This window comes from Oncorhynchus clarkii, chromosome 12 (genome assembly GCF_045791955.1).
Source record: "Oncorhynchus clarkii lewisi isolate Uvic-CL-2024 chromosome 12, UVic_Ocla_1.0, whole genome shotgun sequence".
NCBI lineage: Eukaryota > Metazoa > Chordata > Actinopteri > Salmoniformes > Salmonidae > Oncorhynchus > Oncorhynchus clarkii.
The window spans coordinates 88,080,079-88,103,161 of NC_092158.1; the positions used below are offsets into that span (position 1 = coordinate 88,080,079).

Sequence of the window (23,083 nt, forward strand, 5' to 3'; positions counted from 1 at the left end):
TCAACACTGGTAAATTAACCAACCTTATGTAAATTAGACTGAGTCCCCGAGGAGGTTGTTCTGAATAACTGGTCGGGTCATAGCATTTTCCAATCAGCTTCAGGCAACTTTGACGTAAGGCTTGATCACACCTGTAGTGACTCCTTCTATCCGTCACGGCCATTGGTTGTTGATCACTTGTTCACTAGATCATGGATATGCATAGCCATCTCGTGACAACTCTGATAGTGTTTTTTCCTCAAATTTTCCTAATTATATCCGTACACTTAACCTAAGCATTACGAAACAAATATTGGATCAAATAAACCTCATGTAGCAAATAATCAATTCAAATTTATGTTTACCAAATTCGACACTTATTGACCTTTATACAAAGGTTTTATACAAAATCACTTAGTTAGCGAAACGCAACAGCGCCACCTGCTGGAGAAGACATTTGTCTGTTATCCCTCTCGCTTCCTCTGGTTATGCATCAATCTTTTAACTGCGTCTCTCATCGGCTTGTAACCCCCCCCCCACCCCCAGTAATTTCACCGAAGACGGTACAGATTTTAACATGACAGCAAGAGGAGCCTACAGCAACCAGAGAGAGAGCGAGACTGAACATAAACACAGAACGCCAATTGCCTGTTTACAAGAACATTTTATTTGATAACTGTGACAACCGTATTCTGGACATTCCCCTTTATATATTTTGGGGTTGCAATTGTCCCCGTGTGTTTAGCGGATCTGTACAGTATGTGTGTTGGGGGTGTGTCCATCTGGAAAGTGACAGCGTCGTGTGTTTGTAGCCAATCACAGAGGGAGGCTAACTCCTATAATATGGGTCTTCTATCCTCTCAAACCAACACGTCAGGAAAGCATTACCTTTAGGTTCACTTTCTCATGAGATTTATAAAGCTGCATCATGACTGATGGACAAACAGAGTTTCAGCACTTATTTTTCAATATCTTTATTTCATTTTATCCAACAGACTGGACAACTAATTGTACATCGTGATATGTGATCTTGGACGGATGTACAATAGTAAAACTCAGGTTCTTCATTTTAAACATGCCATAAAGACATCTGAAATAAATAGAACTGTAATAATGCCAGACGTTGGTATGTACAAAGGTGTTGTTAGGCAAAGTTACAATGCTTAGTTCCAGACCTGTATATATGGGGACAGAGCAACAGGCTGACATGGAACTCAGAGTGACATGGTAGAGGTAAGGTGGGTGACATCATAGTCAGAGTTACAATGCTTAGTTCCAAACCTGTATATATGGGGACAGAGCAACAGGCTGACATGGAACTCAGAGTGACATGGTAGAGGTGGGTGACATCATAGACCATGGGAGTCAGCAAGCACTCCAAATGATAGTTCTAGAATAGGTGGAATAGTTGGGAACAGAGCAACAGGCTGACATAGAACTCAGAGTGACATGGTGGGTGACATCATAGACCATGGGAGTCAGCAAGCACTCCAAATGATAGTTCTAGAATAGGTGGAATAGTTGGGAATAGAGCAACAGGCGGGTGACATCATAGACCATGGGAGTCAGCAAGCACTCCAAATGATAGTTCTAGAATAGGTGGAATAGTTTTAGGACCAGTTTCCCAGACACAGATTAAGCCTAGTGCTGGATTCTAAATCATGCTGAATGGAGAATCCCCATGGAGTCCAAGACTAGGCGTAAAAGATGCACTGTGCAGATATCGCACCGCCATTTCCTGGTTGCTTGAATTCGAATTTCAACTTGTGAGAAAATAAGCATGTATAGTGTAGAGAATCATCGTAGCATCTAAACCGCTGTGAAATATATTGTCCAATAACCAAAAACATTGTATTTTCAGCTGATTTGAAGCTGGTGTACAAAACCAAAAGTAAAAGACCCCAAAAAACAAAACTATAAAACAGGAAGCATAGAAAAATAACAGATCTACCACCTTCTTAGACTTGCTTTCAATGAAAATAACAGATCTACAACATTTCTATGTGAATTTGGTCAGGTCACCCAAAAAGCTACACATTGCAGCTCTAATCTGTGTCTGGGAAACTGGCCTTAAGGCTTTTCATTTAAGGCTGTGATAGGAGAGGGGCACTATTAACCCCCAGATGAAGATAAACAGGCTGTGATAGGAGAGGGGCACTATTAACCCCCAGATGAAGATAGACAGGCTGTGATAGGAGAGGGGCACTATTAACCCCCAGATGAAGATAGACAGTCAGAATGGGGGATGGAAAATACACCACAAATGAATATCAACGACAGAAACCAGGAAGAGGCATGTCATTCTGAGATGAGGTTCTCTATTACAAACGTTTCATCGACAGGACAGGAGCCAACGTGACAAAATGGCCACCAATAGCGATTTGCATATTAGTCAAAGACGAGCATTTTTAGCCTGATTAAAACTAGACTGAGCACTCCTCTCATGGTGAACACAGCATTCCGTCTGGTTTAACCAGGCTAGGATCTAGTCTAGAAAAAGGGATAAGCGTGACCCACTGTTAGATAGCTCTAGGGTGAGGTTTCCCCTAGGTACAGATCTAGGATCAGCTTCCCCTCCCCAATCCTAACCTTAACCATTAGTGGGGTAAATGGAAAAACTGACCCAGGGTCAGCATCTAAGGCAACTTCACCCCTATACCCGTTAGATGGTTGGACTGCAGGGTTATTGTTGCTGGATATTCTGTTCTGCAGGTTATGGTAGACAGGATGTTAGCTGGATAAGATTTAACCACCAACAGGTGCACAGTACAGTATATATATATATCTCTCAATGTGAATAAGTACGTTTTGTCTGACGCACTGCAGTGCTCAGGGTTGACTTGTTTGTTTCTATAAAGCAACAGTTTTGTCTGATACTAATTACGCATCAGAATAGGGAAAGGGGATTCAATGAATATAACATGGTACCAACCTCATAAATACACAGCCATCCATCCAAGGCTTATATGAAGTAGTAAGGGCTTAGTCTTCCCCTGAACATCACCGGTCATCCATCCAAGGCTTATATAAAGTAGTAAGGGCTTAGTCTTCCCCTGAACATTACCGGCCATCCATCCAAGGCTTATATAAAGTAGGAGTGCACTAGATAGTGAATAGGGTGCCATTAGGACGGTACAGACTGTGGTGAAGCAGACCTAACTTCATTAATGAAGAGGACAGCAGCTGATGTTTCCAGGCTATTTAACATGGAGGTCCCTCCCTCCCTCCCTCCCTCTCAGACTACAGATGGTCCACCAGCTGACCGGTCTGTTCTGTCTGGCCAGCCCACACCCAGGACAATAGGGACTTGGGGGGTGCATCTCAATAGTATAAAGTGGTTTCCTCGTCTTCTCTTCTTTCCCTCCTCTGCACTGATGGGAAGGAAATTACAGGTGAAAGCTCATTTCTGGTAGAGATAGATCATCCATGTGGCTTTTACCAGTCCTGTTTTATCCTGTTTTATCATTCTCTCCAAGACTAACTGGGCTACTGAGAGGAAGGAGATGAGGAGATGAGGCTATTATAACTGGACTATTGAGATGCAGCCCAATAAGAGAACATGGTTCTGATCACAGCCTGAACACAGTAAACATTAATTCAGTCATTCTTCGGTACATGGAGGTTAAGGGTCATCCACTCCATCTGACCCCATAACATAAAACACAAACAAACAGGAAATATTGCATCTTAAAGCATACATACAGTAATGATGAAATCATCTCACTTTGCAAAAAGTCCCCTTTCATTTTTTTAAATACAACATTGTAAATATAAATAATTTGTAATTGTGCAATTCAATCAGAGAAGTAAATAAAAGGTTACGAGGAAGGAAGCTGCAGTCCGTTGGGGACCTTTGTCAGGTACAGTTGCTGTTATATAGCTGTTATAGAGTGAAACTGATCAAACTGACGGAGCCAAAATGGAGACACTCCAGAGCACAGAGGTCACCAACACATCGTCCACACGAGCAAAGAACAGCTCAGGCAGAGGCATGTGCCTGTTTGTTAAATACACACAAACACACCCAGCATCCAACCCCACCCACTCATAGGTGAGTGAGGCCCTTTTCAATCATTCAGTCAAGTGTCTCTCCTACACACACACACACACACACACACACACACACACGGTTCTTCAAGTGTTCTCTCCTCTCAGTGTTCTGCGGGGCGTACAGGAGTTGTACAGATTTGGTGTGGGGGGGTGGGGTTTGGGGTGAAGGATGAGGATAACCTTGTTCTGCGGGGAGCTTGTACAGAGGTGGGGGCCATGCTAAACGGTGAGAGGCAGCATGCCAGGAGAGGAGACAGTCCGGGGCGACGCCAGGGCACTCAGGGTGCTGGGGTCCAGTCCATTCACAGCCCTGTGGGGGACAACACCAGACAGAGAGAAAGCAAGAAGACAGAAGTTAGATCATCCACAATATGAAATAGAAAGCTGTTTGTCTCTACATACTCTGGTTACACCAACTCTGATTCAAAATGGGACAGAGTTCATTCAGCCTGTCTCTTCTTCTACGGTCTCGGAGTGAGTCACACCAACACCGCAGACAGGAAGTCAAGCAGAGAGATAGATGGACCAGTAGGAACACTCCTGCGAGAGAGACAGAAGCACTCACGTTTTGTCGTAGTAGGTGGTGTGTAGTGAGTGGGAGAACTTGGTGGCGTTGCTGTTGACGAGGTTTCCGTTCCCAGTGATCATGTTGGTGGACGACGTGGAGTAGGTTTTCCTCACCGCCTGGTCCTTGGCAAAGTTCCTACATGCAGCTAGCTTGGACTCCAGCGCCTAAGGACAGACACGGCCAACATTAAGACTACTCACAAGCTGTGGATTCTGTTGTAACCTTTAACCTTTAATTCAGGTCACAGACACCATTCCAATATACTCTGCTGTCAAGAGAGGAGACGGAAGCCAAACTGTTGGGTTCATTCATTCTGTAATGTTTTGTCGTCAACATCAGCTTCAGAGGATGGATACATGGAAATGGAAAACATTGCTACAAGAAGTCTGAAGTCTGATATTTACCCCCACTTTTCTAAGAAGGTCCCCAACGATATTAAGAGCAGAGATTCTTGCTGATGGGGTCAGAGGTGAGCCGCCAGGCCCACAGCCATTTGTTAACACTGTAGAGGAGAGGAGAGGAGAGGAGAGGGAGAGGAGAGGGAGAGGGAGAGGGAGAGGAGAGGGAGAGGAGAGTGTTTAGCACATGACAGATATCTAGAAACTGTTTGACATTGGAGGTACAGCTCCAAAAGTGAAGGAACTAAATAACAGACCTGGGTTCAAATAGTATTTACATACTTTCAGAACACTGAGCATTTCATTGAGACTGCCTGGAGGGACTGTTGAGACTCTCCCATGGATTCCATTAGACCCAGCCAGCTCAATAAAGCACAAAGTAGTTGACAGAAATGGAACACTATTTCCACCCAGGTCTGTTAGAAGACACGGCTGTGGACCTACCTGATGATTTAGGGTTGATGAACGGGTGTTCCATGCCCATCCCTACAGGGGTGACAGGCAGGGACAGGGAGGCCTGGACAGCAGAGTCCATCTTGTCCATGTCCAGGGTAGGAGAGCTGGGGGCTGACATCCTGTCTGCAGTCCTCTCCCTCACCACCATCTCCTGTCTCAGGTCTGGGGGGGGCAGATAGACAGACATGAGAGAGTTAGGGGGGACAGGGAGTCTGGGGAGTCAAGGGGACAGGGGGACAGGGAGACAGGGGGGACAGGGTGTCAGGGGGGACAGGGAGTCTGGGGAGTCAAGGGGACAGGGTGTCAGGGGGGACAGGGAGTCTGGGGAGTCAAGGGGACAGGGGGGACAGGGAGACAGGGAGACAGGGGGGACAGGGAGACAGGGGGGACAGGGAGACAGGGGGGACAGGGAGACAGGGGGGACAGGGGGAACAGAGAGTCAGGGGGAACAGAGAGTCAGGGGGAACAGAGAGTCAGGGGGAACAGAGAGTCAGGGGGAACAGAGAGTCAGGGGGAACAGAGAGTCAGGGGGAACAGAGAGTCAGGGGGAACAGAGAGTCAGGGGGAACAGAGAGTCAGGGGGGACAGAGAGTCAGGGGGACAGAGAGTCAGGGGGACAGAGAGTCAGGGGGACAGAGAGTCAGGGGGACATCCCCGTCCAAACCACTGTACTGAGACCAGTAGACTCCTTCTCATCCCCTGACTTAATACAGCAGTATTAGACATAACAGAAAGGAGAGGTCTGAGACAGAGGTAGGTGTTTCATGTCTTCATACCTCTGGCTTCATCCTTTAGTCGCTGTACTGAGACCAGTAGAGACTCCTTCTCATCCAGCTCACTCTCCAGGAAGGCATTCCTCTCTATGGCCTGGTTCAGACGACCCTCAAAGTCCTCCAGAGATACGATGGTCGCCCTGAGGGAGGGAGGGAGGGAGGGAGGGAGGGAGGAGAGGAGTTGGGATGGACAACAGTTAGTAGCAGAAGCAGGTGAAGAATGTACCGTATCTGTGTGATTTGGATAACTGGGTTAACACTGAGTGGAGTAACACTCAATACAAGCATTTCACTACGCCCACAATGACATCAGCTAAATATGTGTGTATGTGACCAATGACATCAGCTAAATGTGTGTATGTGACCAATGACATCAGCTAAATGTGTGTATGTGACCAATGACATCAGCTAAATGTGTGTATGTGACCAATGACATCAGCTAAATGTGTGTATGTGACCAATGACATCAGCTAAATGTGTGTATGTGACCAATGACATCAGCTAAATGTGTGTATGTGACCAATGACATCAGCTAAATGTGTGTATGTGACCAATGACATCAGCTAAATGTGTGTATGTGACCAATGACATCAGCTAAATGTGAGTATGTGACCAATGACATCAGCTAAATGTGTGTATGTGACCAATGACATCAGTTAAATGTGTGTATGTGACCAATGACATCAGCTAAATGTGTGTATGTGACCAATGACATCAGCTAAATGTGTGTATGTGACCAATGACATCAGCTAAATGTGTGTATGTGACCAATGACATCAGCTAAATGTGTGTATGTGACCAATGACATCAGCTAAATGTGTGTATGTGACCAATGACATCAGTTAAATGTGTGTATGTGACCAATGACATCAGCTAAATGTGTGTATGTGACCAATGACATCAGCTAAATGCGTGTATGTGACCAATACGTTTGATGCTGAGGCACAGCTACCAACCAGCATCCACTTAGCCTACAACCGAGGCCTGAACTCAAGTAAAACATTTGAACGGCTGTGTTAGTAACGTCAGTTTAGTTGTACTGTGGTATATAGTGACCTCTTGGCTCTCTCCAGGTCATCGTTGGCCTGCTCCAGTTCTCTGACGTATTTATGAAGCTGTTCCTTGATTCCTCTGGTCTGTCCCAGGTCATCCTCTAACATGGAGACCTGCTTATAGCTCTGAGAATACTGCTGCTCCAACTTCTCCTACAGGGAGAGAGAGAGAGAACAACATTCAGACAACATATAGACCTGCTTATAGCTCTGAGAATACTGCTGCTCCAACTTCTCCTACAGGGAGAGAGAGAGAGATAACAACATTCAGACAACATATAGACCTGCTTATAGCTCTGAGAATACTGCTGCTCCAACTTCTCCTACAGGGAGAGAGAGAGAACAACATTCAGACAACATATAGACCTGCTTATAGCTCTGAGAATACTGCTGCTCCAACTTCTCCTACAGGAAGAGAGAGAGAGAACAACATTCAGACAACATATAGACCTGCTTATAGCTCTGAGAATACTGCTGCTCCAACTTCTCCTACAGGGAGAGAGAGAGAGAGAACAACATTCAGACAACATATAGACCTGCTTATAGCTCTGAGAATACTGCTGCTCCAACTTCTCCTACAGGGAGAGAGAGAGAACAACATTCAGACAACATATAGACCTGCTTATAGCTCTGAGAATACTGCTGCTCCAACTTCTCCTACAGGGAGAGAGAGAGAACAACATTCAGACAACATATAGACCTGCTTATAGCTCTGAGCTAGCACTAGTGATCTAACCAGTGATATACCTGGCTAGCACTAGTGATCTAACCAGTGATATACCCGAGCTAGCACTAGTGATCTAAACAGTGACATACCTGGCTAGCACTAGTGATCTAACCAGTGATATACCTGGCTAGCACTAGTGATCTAACCAGTGATATACCTGGCTAGCACTAGTGATCTAACCAGTGATATACCTGGCTAGAATTAGCAGTGTGGGTTAAACATCCCTCTAGTTGTCTATTTTCTCCTATTGATCCTGCTGCCATCCTATTACAGTACACTGCTGGACTGCCGGGGCCCAGAGCATGGAACTGCTGGACAGCCTGCCAACATATGCAGCTCTCTCTCTCTGGCAGGCAGCAGGGGCATCCAGGAGTGTGGCTTTACTCTGACATCCAGATGTAGTTGTTGATCCCCGTTTCAGTCCCTGGTGAATGGGTGACGTTAACGGATGTTCCGGGAACCGTAATCCAGCGTTTGCCGAACCGAATCCTCAGGAAGAGCGTTTGCCGAACCGATTCCTCAGGAACAGCGTTTGCCGAACCGAATCCTCAGGAAGAGCGTTTGCCGAACCGAATCCTCAGGAAGAGCGTTTGCCGAACCGATTCCTCAGGAAGAGCGTTTGCCGAACCGATTCATCAGGAAGAGCGTTTGCCGAACCGATTCCTCAGGAAGAGCGTTTGCCGAACCGATTCCTCAGGAAGAGCGTTTGCCGAACCGATTCCTCAGGAAGAGCGTTTGCCGAACCGATTCCTCAGGAAGAGCGTTTGCCGAACCGATTCCTCAGGAACAGCGTTTGCCGAACCGATTCCTCAGGAACAGCGTTTGCCGAACCGATTCCTCAGGAACAGCGTTTGCCGAACCGATTCCTCAGGAACAGCGTTTGCCGAACCGATTCCTCAGGGACAGCGTTTGCCGAACCGATTCCTCAGGGACAGCGTTTGCCGAACCGATTCCTCAGGAACAGCGTTTGCCGAACCGATTCCTCAGGAACAGCGTTTGCCGAACCGATTCCTCAGGAACAGTGTTTGCCGAACCGAATCCCCAGGAACAGTGTTTGCCGAACCGAATCCCCAGGAACAGTGTTTGCCGAAAAGATTCCTCAGGAACAGTGTTTGCCGAACCAAATCCCCAACCCTTCCACATATTTGTTAAATTCCAACACCAAGAGGTACATTTACCTTGAGGTTATCCAGCTCGCACTTCATTGTTTGGTTCTAACCCCTCTGTCTGTGTGTGTGTGTGTCTCCGTTCCTACGTATGTTACCTTGAGGTTGTCCAACTCGCTCTTCAGTCTTTGGTTCTCTGTGTGCAGGTCTCTGAGGCGATGTTCAGCCTGTCCTAGCTGGGCCTCTAACTCTGCCTCCAGCTCTCTGCTCCCTTCCTGAAACTCCAGCAGCTCCTCCTGGGCCTCATGGTAACTGAGGAGAGAACGGACTGTTACACACAGTCACACACACACACTACCACACGGTCTCTCCAGCAGCTCCTCCTGGGCCTCATGGTAACTGAGGAAGACACGGGAGAGAACGAACTGTTACACACAGTCACACGGTCTCTCCTAATGATCAGTTGTGGTAGTAATGAGTGGTAGTCACATCCCCTGGACAGTCAGACCTAGAACTATCCTGTGTGGTCAGTGGAACATGTCTGAACACATCCGGTCTCTTAACTCATAATATCCTGTCTCCAGACCCCTTGACCCCTCACCCCTCTCAGAACACACGGAACAGCAGCAGGCCTATAGGAGCCATCTGTATCCTCTAATGACAAACCCCTGTCTCTGTCATTAAGCTCTATCAGACCTGAGGTACTGTCTCTGTCATAAAGCTCTATCAGACCTGCTGAGGTACTGTGTCTGTCATAAAGCTCTATCAGACCTGCTGAGGTACTGTCTCTGTCATTAAGCTCTATCAGACCTGCTGAGGTACTGTGTCTGTCATAAAGCTCTATCAGACCTGCTGAGGTACTGTCTCTGTCATAAAGCTCTATCAGACCTGCTGAGGTACTGTGTCTGTCATAAAGCTCTATCAGACCTGCTGAGGTACGGCCTCTGTCATTAAGCTCTATCAGACCTGCTGAGGTACTGTCTCTGTCATTAAGCTATATCAGACCTCAGTCCAGTCTGTACAGTCTATATTCAGACTCACTGGACTGTGTTCAGACTTGCTGACCCACACAGTATGTGCTAGATACAACCTAGTAATACAGTCCAGTAATATCTACAGATGGGCCTGGCTGAAAGGGCTGGACTCCTGGATTGTAGCATACCACTTTCTCTTGTCCCATGTGGCTGTATATCAGTCTATCATCTGTCTGTCCATAGACATAAAACACCTAGAACTTACCATCTGTCTGGTCATAGATGTAATGCAACTAGAATGGTCCTGCCTGGCTCCTGACTCATCTGTCATGACAAAGGCCAATGCCATGCTAGAGCTGAATGAATGCAGACTTTCCATGCCATTCATTCAGTCAGGTGGCTCCACTGAATTGAATTAGAATGGTTGGTTAAAGTGTGAGAACCTAGGGCATGGTATACTAACCTGGTAGCCAGATATGTTAGCCTGGACCACGATCTGTTTGTGATGTAAAATAATACCATGCCATTTAGCAGACACTTGTCTTAAAGTGACTTAGTCATGTGTGCATATATTGTACACATGGGTGGTCCCAGGAATCAAACCCACTACCGTGGCATGACAAGTGCCATGCTCTACCAACTGAGCTACAAAGGACCACTGTTTGGCATGACAAGGAGTTGAGATGATCGCACAAACAGATCTGGGACCAGGCTACAGATACATAGTTCCACTGACCAGGGATGACCCTTGAACAGAAAAGGTCTGAGTGACACACACACGTTAACAGGATTCGACAGCTCTGGGGTCAGTTAACCGGCAGCCACTGCTCCATCCTTGGCCTCACTGGGTTTCCCTGCTCATTCCACACATAGTTATCGTACCAGAAGCACACACAGTTACCGCACACAGTTACCGCACACAGTTATCGCACCAAAACACACATAGTTATCGTACCAGAAGCACACACAGTTACCGCACCAAAACACACATAGTTATCGTACCAGAAGCACACACAGTTACCGCACCAAAACACACATAGTTATCGTACCAGAAGCACACACAGTTACCACACACAGTTACCACACCAAAAACACACATAGTTATCGTACCAGAAGCACACACAGTTACCACAGTTACCACACCAAAAACACACATAGTTATCGTACCAGAACCACACACAGTTACCACACCAAAAACACACAGTTATCGTACCAGAACCACACACAGTTACCACACACAGTTACCACACAGTTACCACACCAAAAACACACATAGTTACAGTACCAGAAGCACACATGGCCAGATGGGCCACAGAACAGCCCTGTTCAACTATGTCTCTGACTGGAATGACTTCGGTCACCTTCTCTCTGGCTCTGACAACATCACTGTTTTCAGACAATATGACCAAAATACCACGATGTACAAACAAGTAATTCTATTTATAATGGATCCTCATTGGTTCCTGCCAAGGCAGCATCTACTCTTCCTGGGGTTTATAATGGATCCTCATTGGTTCCTGCCAAGGCAGCAGCTACTCTTCCTGGGGTTTATTATGGATCCCCATTAGTTCCTGCCAAGGCAACAGCTACTCTTCCTGGGGTTTATTATGGATCCCCATTAGTTCCTGCCAAGGCAGCAGCTACTCTTCCTGGGGTTTATTATGGATCCCCATTAGTTCCTGCCAAGGCAGCAGCTACTCTTCCTGGGGTTTATTATGGATCCCCATTAGTTCCTGCCAAGGCAGCAGCTACTCTTCCTGGGGTTTATTATGGATCCCCATTAGTTCCTGTCAAGGCAGCAGCTACTCTTCCTGGGGTTTATTATGGATCCCCATTAGTTCCTGCCAAGGCAGCAGCTACTCTTCCTGGGGTTTATTATGGATCCCCATTAGTTCCTGCCAAGGCAGCAGCTACTCTTCCTGGGGTTTATTATGGATCCCCATTAGTTCCTGCCAAGGCAGCAGCTACTCTTCCTGGGGTTTATTATGGATCCCCATTAGTTCCTGCCAAGGCAGCAGCTACTCTTCCTGGGGTTTATTATGGATCCCCATTAGTTCCTGTCAAGGCAGCAGCTACTCTTCCTGGGGTTTATTATGGATCCCCATTAGTTCCTGCCAAGGCAGCAGCTACTCTTCCTGGGGTTTATTATGGATCCTCATTAGTTCCTGCCAAGGCAGCAGCTACTCTTCCTGGGGTCCAGCAACATTAAGGCAGTTATATACAATAAAACATCACATTACAATACACACCAGATTTCGCAACACATTAAGTGTGTTCACTCAGTTCACTACTCTACAATACAAAATCCATGTGTACATGTGTGTGCATAGCGTGCATGTTATGTGTGTGTGTGTGTGTGTGTTAAATAGGCGTAAGTTAGAATATAAAATGATTTGTGTGTGTATGTTATTGTGTGTGTGTGCATGTTATTGTGTGTGTGTGTGTGTGTGTGTGTGTGTGTGCATGTGATTGTGTGTGTGTGTGTGCATGTGTGTTATTGTGTGTGTGTGAGTGTGTGTAGCGTAGCGGTGCCATCTGGAACGTCCTCATGAACACACACTAGGCCAATACTCTAGAATGTGTTGTGTCAACACTGACAGGGTCAGGCTCTACAGAGCCTGGGAAAACAACCACGTGAACATGTGCAGGACTGTAGGACTATATCATGTTGATCTAGTAACAGAGTTAATACTGTAGGACTATATCATGGTGATCTAGTAACAGAGTTAATACTGTAGGACTATATCATGTTGATCTAGTAACAGGCTGTGTGTGTTCTAGAACACCCTGCTGGATATAGGCTGTGTGTGTGTTCTAGAACACCCCGCTGGATATAGGCTGTGTGTGTGTTCTAGAACACCCCGCTGGATATAGGCTGTGTGTGTGTTCTAGAACACCCCGCTGGATATAGGCTGTGTGTGTGTTCTAGAACACCCCGCTGGATATAGGCTGTGTGTGTGTTCTAGAACACCCCGCTGGATATAGGCTGTGTGTGTGTTCTAGAACACCCCGCTGGATATAGGCTGTGTGTGTTCTAGAACACCCCGCTGGATATAGGCTGTGTGTGTTCTAGAACACCCCGCTGGATATAGGCTGTGTGTGTTCTAGAACACCCTGCTGGATATAGGCTGTGTGTGTTCTAGAACACCCCGCTGGATATAGGCTGTGTGTGTTCTAGTACACCCTGCTGGATATAGGCTGTGTGTGTTCTAGAACACCCTGCTGGATATAGGCTGTGTGTGTTCTAGTACACCCTGCTGGATATAGGCTGTGTGTGTTCTAGTACACCCTGCTGGATATAGGCTGTGTGTGTTCTAGAACACCATGCTGGATATAGGCTGTGTGTGTTCTAGAACACCCCGCTGGATATAGGCTGTGTGTGTTCTAGAACACCCCGCTGGATATAGGCTGTGTGTGTTCTAGTACACCCCGCTGGATATAGGCTGTGTGTGTTCTAGAACACCCCGCTGGATATAGGCTGTGTGTGTTCTAGAACACCCCGCTGGATATAGGCTGTGTGTGTTCTAGAACACCCCGCTGGATATAGGCTGTGTGTGTTCTAGAACACCCCGCTGGATATAGGCTGTGTGTGTTCTAGAACACCCCGCTGGATATAGGCTGTGTGTGTTCTAGAACACAAAGGCCTATAGAGGAACAGGTCACGTGTCAGACGATCACATGATTGTTATGACATAACCTTGTTGTTCATCTTCCAGCGTTATGAGCAAACATAAAAGCCTTGCTTTATGTAACAGAGCCGAGAGCAAGCCATGTGCTGTTCTGGTCATGTATAATTATATTACTGAGAAGACTAGCTTGAGTTTCAATTTGGAACATGTATGTAGAGGAGAGTAGTTCAACCGATACAATGACAAACTGCTGAGTCTAATCCTCTGAAACTCAATGTTTAACCATGTAGAAATCATTCAATGATTTTGTTAAATGAGCTATGAGTAGCCTAGATCAGCTGACATGAACATACCTGTTCTTATACTTGAGGGATAAGGTCTTCCAGTAGTCAATCTCCTGGTCTTTTGAAGTGAATGTTGGTATCATGTCTGTGTCCATGGTAGAACAACCTGAAGAGGAGAACAACATGATCACCTGAAGCTAGTTCAAGACAGACGTATCCTGAAAGGAGGTCGAAACATTTGAATGGCAGAAAACCAAAACATTGGGTTTATTCTTACCCAAGAAAAGTAGCAGACTAATTCATTGCAAAAATAAAAAAATTTAAAAAAGTACTTCTGATAAAAAAAAATCTGTCTGGAGTTAGGTGGCCTGGCTGGAGTCTGGCTGTCTGTCAGGAGTCTGGCTGTCTGTCAGGAGGCCTGGCTGGCTGTCAGGAGGCCTGGCTGGCTGTCAGGAGGCCTGGCTGGCTGTCAGGAGGCCTGGCTGGCTGTCAGGAGGCCTGGCTGGCTGTCAGGAGCATGGCTGGCTGTCTGTCAGGAGGCCTGGCTGGCTGTCAGGAGGCCTGGCTGGCTGTCAGGAGGCCTGGCTGGCTGTCAGGAGGCCTGGCTGGCTGTCAGGAGGCCTGGCTGGCTGTCAGGAGGCCTGGCTGGAGTCTGGCTGTCTGTCAGGAGGCCTGGCTGGCTGTCAGGAGGCCTGGCTGGCTGTCAGGAGGCCTGGCTGGCTGTCAGGAGGCCTGGCTGGCTGTCAGGAGGCCTGGCTGGCTGTCAGGAGCATGGCTGGCTGTCTGTCAGGAGGCCTGGCTGGCTGTCAGGAGGCCTGGCTGGCTGTCAGGAGGCCTGGCTGGCTGTCAGGAGGCCTGGCTGGCTGTCAGGAGGCCTGGCTGGCTGTCAGGAGCATGGCTGGCTGTCTGTCAGGAGGCCTGGCTGGCTGTCAGGAGGCCTGGCTGGCTGTCAGGAGGCCTGGCTGTCATCACAGTTATTCAAGACCCACTGACTTCAATTCAGCCTCCCTCCACCTCTCTTCTAACAATCAGGGCCTGATACACTGACCCAGCAGCAACACCTGGGTGACAACCAGCCATTTGGTAGACCAACTCCTCGGCGAGGAGATGTAGGATGCCCCCAGCAGGCCCCCCCAGAACCCCTTCATACAGACCAGGGCCTCCTCATTAAAACATCTAACCCTGTGTGTTTTACATGGGCCACAGCGGACTGGACATGTTCTCAAAAAGCTCCATTCACTTCTATTCACGGCCATTTTGTGCTGAATGCCAATCATAAACACATGGAACAGAAGTAGTGTGGAAATCCTGAGCAGCAGTGTTATGAATGAAGCTGTGGTTGGGCCAAAGCCACTTCAGAGGGAGGATGTCTGCCCTGTGATTAAACCCCTGATTAAAGTCTGTTTGGTCCAGTGTGTGTGTGTGCTGAGTGAGGTTGAACAGCAGGGAGTCCCCCAGCCCTCCCAGTGGCTCCAGGAATAGACAAGGCTACTAGTGATCATCTCTGGTTTAGAGGGATCTCCAGCATGCATGGGTCAGTCGCGTCAACCCGTCCCAACACCAGCACTCTAAAGTTACACTGTGCAGAAATCGCTCCTCCACTTCCTGGTTGCTAAAATTCTAATAGTTTGCCTAATTTCAGTTTATATGACAAAACAAGCAGTCGTTGTGTAGAGAATCATTGTACTGTCTAAACCGCTGTGAAATATATTTTCTGTAAGCAAAAATATTGTATATACATGTCTGTTTGAAGCTGGTGTCCAAAACCTAAAGTAAAAGATGCATAAACGAAAATGCAGAACGGGAAGCATAGAAATGGCACAGATAGAACAGACCCACTGCTTCTTAGACTTTCAATGGGAATGACAGATGTATAACTCATATTTCTATGTGAATTTGGTCAGATCGCCCCCCCCAAAAAAAATGTTGTAGCTATGTGACATATTGTAGCTTTAACAGACGGATGAGTCAGCACAGCGTTCAGCCACCCCAACACCAGCACCAGGCCAGCATTCTAACAGACAGATGGGTCAGCGGTCTGGTCAGCCACCCCAACACCAGCACCAGGCCAGCACTCTAACAGACAGATGGGTCAGCGGTCTGGTCAGCCACCCCAACACCAACAGCAGGCCAGCACTCTAACAGACAGATGGGTCAGCCACCCCAACACCAACACCAGGCCAGCACTCTAACAGACAGATGGGTCAGCCACCCCAACACCAACACCAGGCCAGCCCTCTAACAGACGGATGGGTCAGCCACCCCAACACCAACAGCAGGCCAGCCCTCTAACAGACAGATGGGTCAGCGGTCTGGTCAGCCACCCCAACACCAGGCCAGCCCTCTAACAGACAGATGGGTCAGCGGTCTGGTCAGCCACCCCAACACCAGGCCAGCCCTCTAACAGACGGATGAGTCAGCCACCCCAACAGCAGGCCAGCACTCTAACAGACAGATGGGTCAGCGGTCTGGTCAGCCACCCCAACACCAGGCCAGCCCTCTAACAGACAGATGGGTCAGCGGTCTGGTCAGCCACCCCAACACCAGGCCAGCCCTCTAACAGACGGATGGGTCAGCCACCCCAACACCAACAGCAGGCCAGCCCTCTAACAGACAGATGGGTCAGCCACCCCAACACCAGCACCGTCCTCCATACTACACTCTGCTAAACAGAATGTCAAATGGCTTTTAATTCAGTTAACAAGGGAGAGTCATCTGTCAGTTAGACAGGTCCCAGGGGTCATGGGGTCAAAGGGAGAATAGCTGTTCTCTCTCACATTACTCTTGGTGTGTGTATGGTATTGTGTGCAGAGCATGCGTGTGTGTTATGCAGCTCAGGAAACTGTGTCGTTACATCACTACTACTGGGATTCACTCGGGAAACTGTGTCGTTACACCACTACTACTGGGACTCACTCGGTAAACTGTGTCGTTACACCACTACTACTGGGACTCACTCAGGAAACTGTGTCGTTACATCACTACTACTGGGACTCACTCAGGAAACTGTGTCGTTACACCACTACTGGGACTCACTCAGGAAACTGTGTCGTTACACAACTACTACTGGGACTCATTCAGGAAACTGAGGAGGCCTGAGGAAAATGTCAACAACACCAAGGTGGAGACTGAAGCATGGTGATGCAATTTATTAGCACATAACTGGATTGTGTCCTGAAGTCTGGTTTTGATACTGTTAACATAGCCTAGTCTAAGATACTAGATGAACTAGGACTGGTTTTGATACTGTCAACATAGGCTAGTCTAAGATACTAGCTGAACTAGGATTGGTTTTGAGACTGTCAACATAGCCTAGTCTAAGATTCTAGCTGAACTAGGACTGGTTTTGATACTGTCAACATAGCCTAGTCTAAGATACTAGCTGAACTAGGATTGGTTTTGATACTGTCAACATAGCCTAGTCTAAGATACTAGCTGAACTAGGATTGGTTTTGAGACTGTCAACATAGCCTAGTCTAAGATTCTAGCTGAACTAGGACTGGTTTTGATACTGTCAACATAGCCTAGTCTAAGATACTAGCTGAACTAGGATTGGTTTTGATACTGTCAACATAGCCTAGTCTAAGATACTAGCTGAACTAGGCTAATGATAGTATAGCTAACATGATGACCTTAGCTGAACTGGGCTAATGATAGAGCATCATGTTAGCTATACGTAGCTGAACTGGGCTAATGATAGATCATCATGTTAGCTATACTTAGCTGAACTGGGCTAATGATAGATCATCATGTTAGCTATACTTAGCTGAACTGGGCTAATGATAGATCATCATGTTAGCTCTACGTAGCTGAACTGTGCTAATGATAGTATAGCCAACATGATGTAATGTTATTAGGCTACCACGTGAACAACACGTCCACTGAGGTGAAATCTCAGTCGGAGCTATGAGAGAGGAAGGTTTGAAAACACAAGTCTCTCCATTCATCCCTTTATCACAGAGAAGCAAAAGACTGGATTGTGAGTCTCAATAACATACAAACTGTTGTTTCCATGGTGATAAAAAAATAAGACAAATCTTTAGGTTACACTCAGCTGGCAGTAGTGTTTTGTGTTCATTTACAAACAACAAACCAGGATATGAAAGACAATACCAGGTTCACTCACTGACAGTGATTTTCAGCACAGAAGACTCAGCTTGTTGGGTGGCATCCTGGTGTGCAGAACACATGGGCTCATGTCCCAAATGGCAACCTACTCACTATTAAGTGCACTGAAGTGAAGCCCTGGTCAAAAGAAGCACACTATATAGGGAATAGGGTACCATTTGGGCCACAGTATGTAGACTCTACTACCAAGCCAACAGCAGAGGAACCATCTGGTTATATTTACCCATGGTTTAGAACAGGGCAGGCTAACTAGCCAAAAGAGGAAGGTAGTGGAGTCTGTGGTTTTCCTGTCCACTCTCCTCTTGGCTTCCTCTTTCCCTCTGATGCAGATGACATCTCTGTCTGGCTGTTTACTCAGAGTGAGAGTGGCTGACGCACTACGCGGGCTCACACCAAATTCTCTGTGAGTTACGTTATTTCCAGGAAACTAAAATCCTCCCACTTCCACCAGAGGTCTGGGACAGGCTATTTGAGGGTTCAGGGCTCCGCTGTGTGTAGCAGTGTGTATAGTAGGCAGGCTGTGCAGCAGACCAGACATACTCCCTGTTGTGACATCCAGTCTCAGAGTTACGGTGGTTGTGAGACCCTGGGGAATGCCTTATTTGGTAGAGATCTTAGACCGTTTTTAATACTAGCTAACTGCATGTGGCTACCGGCTGGCATCATTACATTGGCTTTCACAGCAGCAGCTTAAGACGCCACAGAACAAAGCTGTAGCTACAATTTAGGTGAAATTCTTACTCTATGTAGAATTAAGACACATCCACCCCTATGATGATAAACAACATTTACATTCCCTGAATATTTGGTGGTAAGAAAAATTATAGGCTAAATGCCACATTATTACATTAGCTAAGATCAACTGTATTTAGTTTACAGTAGTCGGCTGACCATGTACGGTCAGTGAGGGACAAGGTGAGGCGGAATAAATAGGACGTGGTATCCACAGGCAACGAGACCGGTAATCACTCAGTCCTAACGTTAATCACCTCTAACTGGTTCCAGGGATGAGACCGGCTGGTAACGTTACTAGTAACCGGCTTTTTTTTGCTTGTCATACGAAACCACCACTAGACAACACAACATGTCAAACACTGTCTGATACTGACTGTTTGTTTCCACACAGTAAAACATGTGTAACTAGTATGCCAGAAAAGGAAACCATTAGCTCGTCAACATCAGTGTCGCTAAATCAAATACACAATTATTAGCTAGCAAGACTAACATGGCACCAAACGGCAAGTTCAACAACCTATTTTCAGCTGTCACTGGTTTGGTGAGCCGCCTGCTCAAGTCGAAAACACAGGTTAACCAGCTAGCTAGCTTTTGGTAAAGTAACCAACGTAAATATGTAAATCAATGTCCTAACCTGGGCATGTCCAATCCGTGTATCTGGCTCCAGATTCAGTTACAGTCGCCACATCTTCTGACCTGGACTGTCTTCATCGAAATGTCTGTCTCTGTTTAGAAAACGCCAACGCGACTCTCGGAAGTAACGTAACTTCCGACGCGGTGGCACGTGATGAAATCATACGTACGTCAAATGTGACGCTCCAGGGTTGGACCTCTGATTTGCCTCGTCCTGACCACAAGGTGGCGCTATTATGCTGAGAAATTAGTAATGCAGTGAAGTCAGATGATGTGTAGGCAGTAGCCTCGATAGAGACCGCACAGAGCCTATCAAATCCTCATTCACAGGCATCCTAGAAATGAATTTAATAGTCTAATAGTTGTAGCAATACTGCACTTCCCATAGTAGCCGGTTGCGAGTATTTCGTATTTGAGTGGATATAGCCAAAATGTTGTATTCAGTGGGCCAGTATTTATTTTATGTTTAGCTTATTGGCTATGGCCTTACAAAAAATGGTTGCAGTTTTGAAACTGCAGTAAACGTGTATTTGACTCTGGTATTTTGGACACAGTAATTGCAGAATAACTGCAGTGAGTTATACTGCACTGTAACTAACTGCAGTGAGTTATACTGCACTGTAACTAACTGCAGTGAGTTATACTGCACTGTAACTAACTGCAGTTGCACTGGAAGAATTACTGCAGTAGAAGAACTGTGTTATTTTGTACACAGTATTTGCAGCATACTGCAATTATACTCACTCCAATGGCAGTTATACTGCAATCTTTTTCGTAAGGGTGCGCACCAATGAATTACAAGGCATTTCTATGAAGTCAACCTCAATGACACATAGCTTATCTGTTCTGTGGGTCAGACTGCGTGGTTTGGAGAATGGTGGGACATGACTGTCACCGGATTTACATTTTCAGTGTTCTTTCTCAAACATTCCAAATCCTGTTTGTCTGATTTTGTCGCTCAGGGGAAACTGAACGCACCAGAAGAGCAGCGAGTCACACAGGTGTAGCCTATGGGTATAGATGACAGCCCTCCCTGAGACGGAGACACTGCCCTGTACGGGAGGAGTGGCACGTGTTTTGGTTTCACTCAGCCAGTGCAACAGACTTCCAGGCAGATAGGTTCGGGATCTTAGCCTAATGAAATCAGCTTTATTCTCGCTGTTGGAGCTATAGTCAAATCCCGTGGTGTCGCACACAGCTGTTATTGGGATTTTTGGTGATTCCATGGTGCACCAGCGGTGTGGATAGCACTGCCAGGCAGCGCGTAAAGGCTCCAGGATGACACCATTAGACGGACATCAAGCGGAGGAACGGGACTCGCAGAGCCAGGAGGACTCAGAGTGTCCCGTGTGTTATGAAAGTCTCTCCGGCACGGAGAGGACCCTGAGCTGCGGACACGTTTTCTGCCACGACTGTCTGGTCAAAACCTTGGTCAGTATCAACAGGGACGGCGTCATCAGAGACACCATCATCTGTCCCGTCTGCCGACACCTGACTTTCATCAAGAAGCAACAGGAGGTTGGGGTTCCTCTCGCCCCGGGGAAAGAGGGCGAGGAAGGAGGCGGGCAGACCTTGAAGGTTCCTGTCCCTCCACCAGCACCTGGTTACCCACAGCATCACCATGAAGCACGACGCGCGTCAGGGCATAGTAGCTTACCGTCTGATTCAAGTGGACTGAGCTGGATTGTGAGACGTTTTAGGTGGATTTCAGAGAGATGCAGGAGTCGACGGATACTGTCACTGATCACTCCCGACCACAGAAACTCTCAGATTTTCATCATCAGTGCCCAGGGCCGACCCATGGCTGATGAAGATGCGGTGAGCCTGGACACTATGCCTGTTGTTCTCCAACCCAACCGCAGGAGACGGCGCGTCAAGATTTGTACAACAGCACGTTGCTTGGTCGTTCTGCTTGTGATATTCACATTGATGGCAATGGTAGCTGCCACACTTCCTTGGATTATATTGGCATAGCCCACAAAGCCAGAGCCATATGGCTCGAGCATATGCATGGTGCGTCATTGCGCACTACTTGATCGTCATTACGCACTATTTCTTGTTATTGTATGGTCTAATTTTCTCTTCACTCATGCTCTCACGAAGACAATTTATTGCACTTAATTAACTGAAACGTGTCACTTTGTCCATTCTGTCAATATATATATTGTAGTGCCATATAGTTTGAACTTGTCCAGTGTGTTCCTTGTATTCCTGTTTGTACTCAATGCCCTGGACAGGATCTCATTAAGTCACTGAAGGAAACAGGGCTGGTTCAGTCAGTGTCTGCAAATAAAGTGATCCTTTATGGACCGAGAGGAAAAGGCATTGTCTTATTTCCTACATTTATACACTTTATGATGGTGGTTTGGTTAATAATGGTTGAAATATTGGTCCTAAGATCAAAAGAAAAAGAGGCCCCTGTGAACATGCCTCCATATTCACCCCATTACCATAGGTCTATAACGACCGATGCTCACCATATAACTGCCCCATATGTTGTTGGCAACAAGTCCTGAATAAAGAATGGTGAGGCTTGCAATCCCAGCACCTCTCATGGAAACCATTGTTGTGTGTTTCTGGTTGTAAGTTGTTTTACCTGTTTAAGGAGAACTTCAGTGACATTTACAAGTACAGGCTACAGTTACTTCATTAGAAGGACTAGATAACCAACACATCATGTGCCAAAGTATTTTTTATGTCCTACCGGCACGTGGTACATTCTGACAATGCAAACAGAGAAAGGGAGACAGAAACAGAGACTGACACAGAGACACATGAGAGGCACAGAGACAGAAAGAGACACCAAGACACAGAGAGAAAGTGCACTATCAAATGCCTTCAGTATCCTCGGCAAATAATTCATGTGAGTCCCTGGCAGGTTGAAGGAGCAAGACCGACTTGCAGGTAAAGATGAGCATGGGTCGGGGATTGATTGCTGTAAAGAGAGACTTGGGGCATGGGAACACTGAGGTGTTGTCTTACCACTGACACCACGTAGAGGCCATGCTATACCAACACCAGGGAGAGAGAGTTAGCTCTGCTTTCTCTATTGTGAAGGGAACAATGTCTACAGAGCAACTTACAGTAAAATGTTATACACTTCTTAATGTAAAGGGTTACAGAGCAACTTACAGTAAAGTGTTACAGAACAACTTACAGTAAAGTGTGACAGAACAACTTACAGTAAAGTGTTACAGAGCAACTTACAGTAAAGTGTTACAGAGCAACTTACAGTAAAGTGTGACAGAACAACTTACAGTAAAGTGTTACAGAACAACTTACAGTAAAGTGTTACAGAGCAACTTACAGTAAAGTGTTACAGAACAACTTACAGTAAAGTGTGACAGAACAACTTACAGTAAAGTGTGACAGAACAACTTACAGTAAAGTGTGACAGAACAACTTACAGTAAAGTGTTACAGAACAACTTACAGTAAAGTGTGACAGAACAACTTACAGTAAAGTGTTACAGAGCAACTTACAGTAAAGTGTTACAGAACAACTTACAGTAAAGTGTGACAGAACAACTTACAGTAAAGTGTGACAGAACAACTTACAGTAAAGTGTGACAGAACAACTTACAGTAAAGTG

General features: G+C 46.6%; 2 protein-coding genes across 3 annotated transcripts; one reads left to right on the top strand and one right to left on the bottom strand.

Annotated features, from left to right (window-relative positions):
* Window positions 1-632: 632 nt before the first annotated feature.
* Window positions 633-19,616, bottom strand: LOC139421591 (nuclear distribution protein nudE-like 1-B). Of its 2 annotated transcripts, none has more exons than XM_071172642.1 (9): window positions 19,494-19,616; window positions 14,066-14,162; window positions 9,268-9,421; window positions 7,281-7,429; window positions 6,228-6,364; window positions 5,440-5,613; window positions 5,002-5,099; window positions 4,595-4,761; window positions 633-4,339 (listed from the first exon to the last, which is right to left on the bottom strand). In XM_071172642.1, the coding sequence occupies exons 2-9, from the start codon at window positions 14,149-14,151 to the stop codon at window positions 4,249-4,251; spliced, it is 1,056 nt and encodes a 351-aa protein (XP_071028743.1). In that variant the 5' UTR covers window positions 14,152-14,162; window positions 19,494-19,616; the 3' UTR covers window positions 633-4,248. The 2 variants fall into 2 exon arrangements, with proteins under 2 accessions (XP_071028743.1, XP_071028742.1); XM_071172641.1 differs by lacking the exon at window positions 19,494-19,616 and adding an exon at window positions 18,348-18,403 and having other exon boundaries at window positions 2,793-4,339.
* Window positions 19,617-20,617: 1,001 nt separating this feature from the next.
* LOC139421592 (RING finger protein 222-like) lies at window positions 20,618-21,579 on the top strand. Its single transcript, XM_071172643.1, has one exon. The coding sequence runs from the start codon at window positions 20,771-20,773 to the stop codon at window positions 21,464-21,466; it is 696 nt and encodes a 231-aa protein (XP_071028744.1). The 5' UTR covers window positions 20,618-20,770; the 3' UTR covers window positions 21,467-21,579.
* The last annotated feature ends 1,504 nt before the right edge of the window (window positions 21,580-23,083 follow it).

Excerpts from the sequence above, each read along its gene's own strand:
- LOC139421591 (XM_071172641.1), bottom strand. Across the intron at positions 5,100-5,439 it reads CATCAACCCTAAATCATCAG|TGTTAACAAATGGCTGTGGG; the intron begins GTAGGTCCACAG and ends TCTCCTCTACAG. Across the intron at positions 4,340-4,594 it reads ACCACCTACTACGACAAAAC|GGCTGTGAATGGACTGGACC; the intron begins GTGAGTGCTTCT and ends TGTCCCCCACAG.
- LOC139421592 (XM_071172643.1), top strand. The coding sequence starts at position 20,771 with ATGACACCATTAGACGGACATCAAGCGGAGGAACGGGACTCGCAGAGC.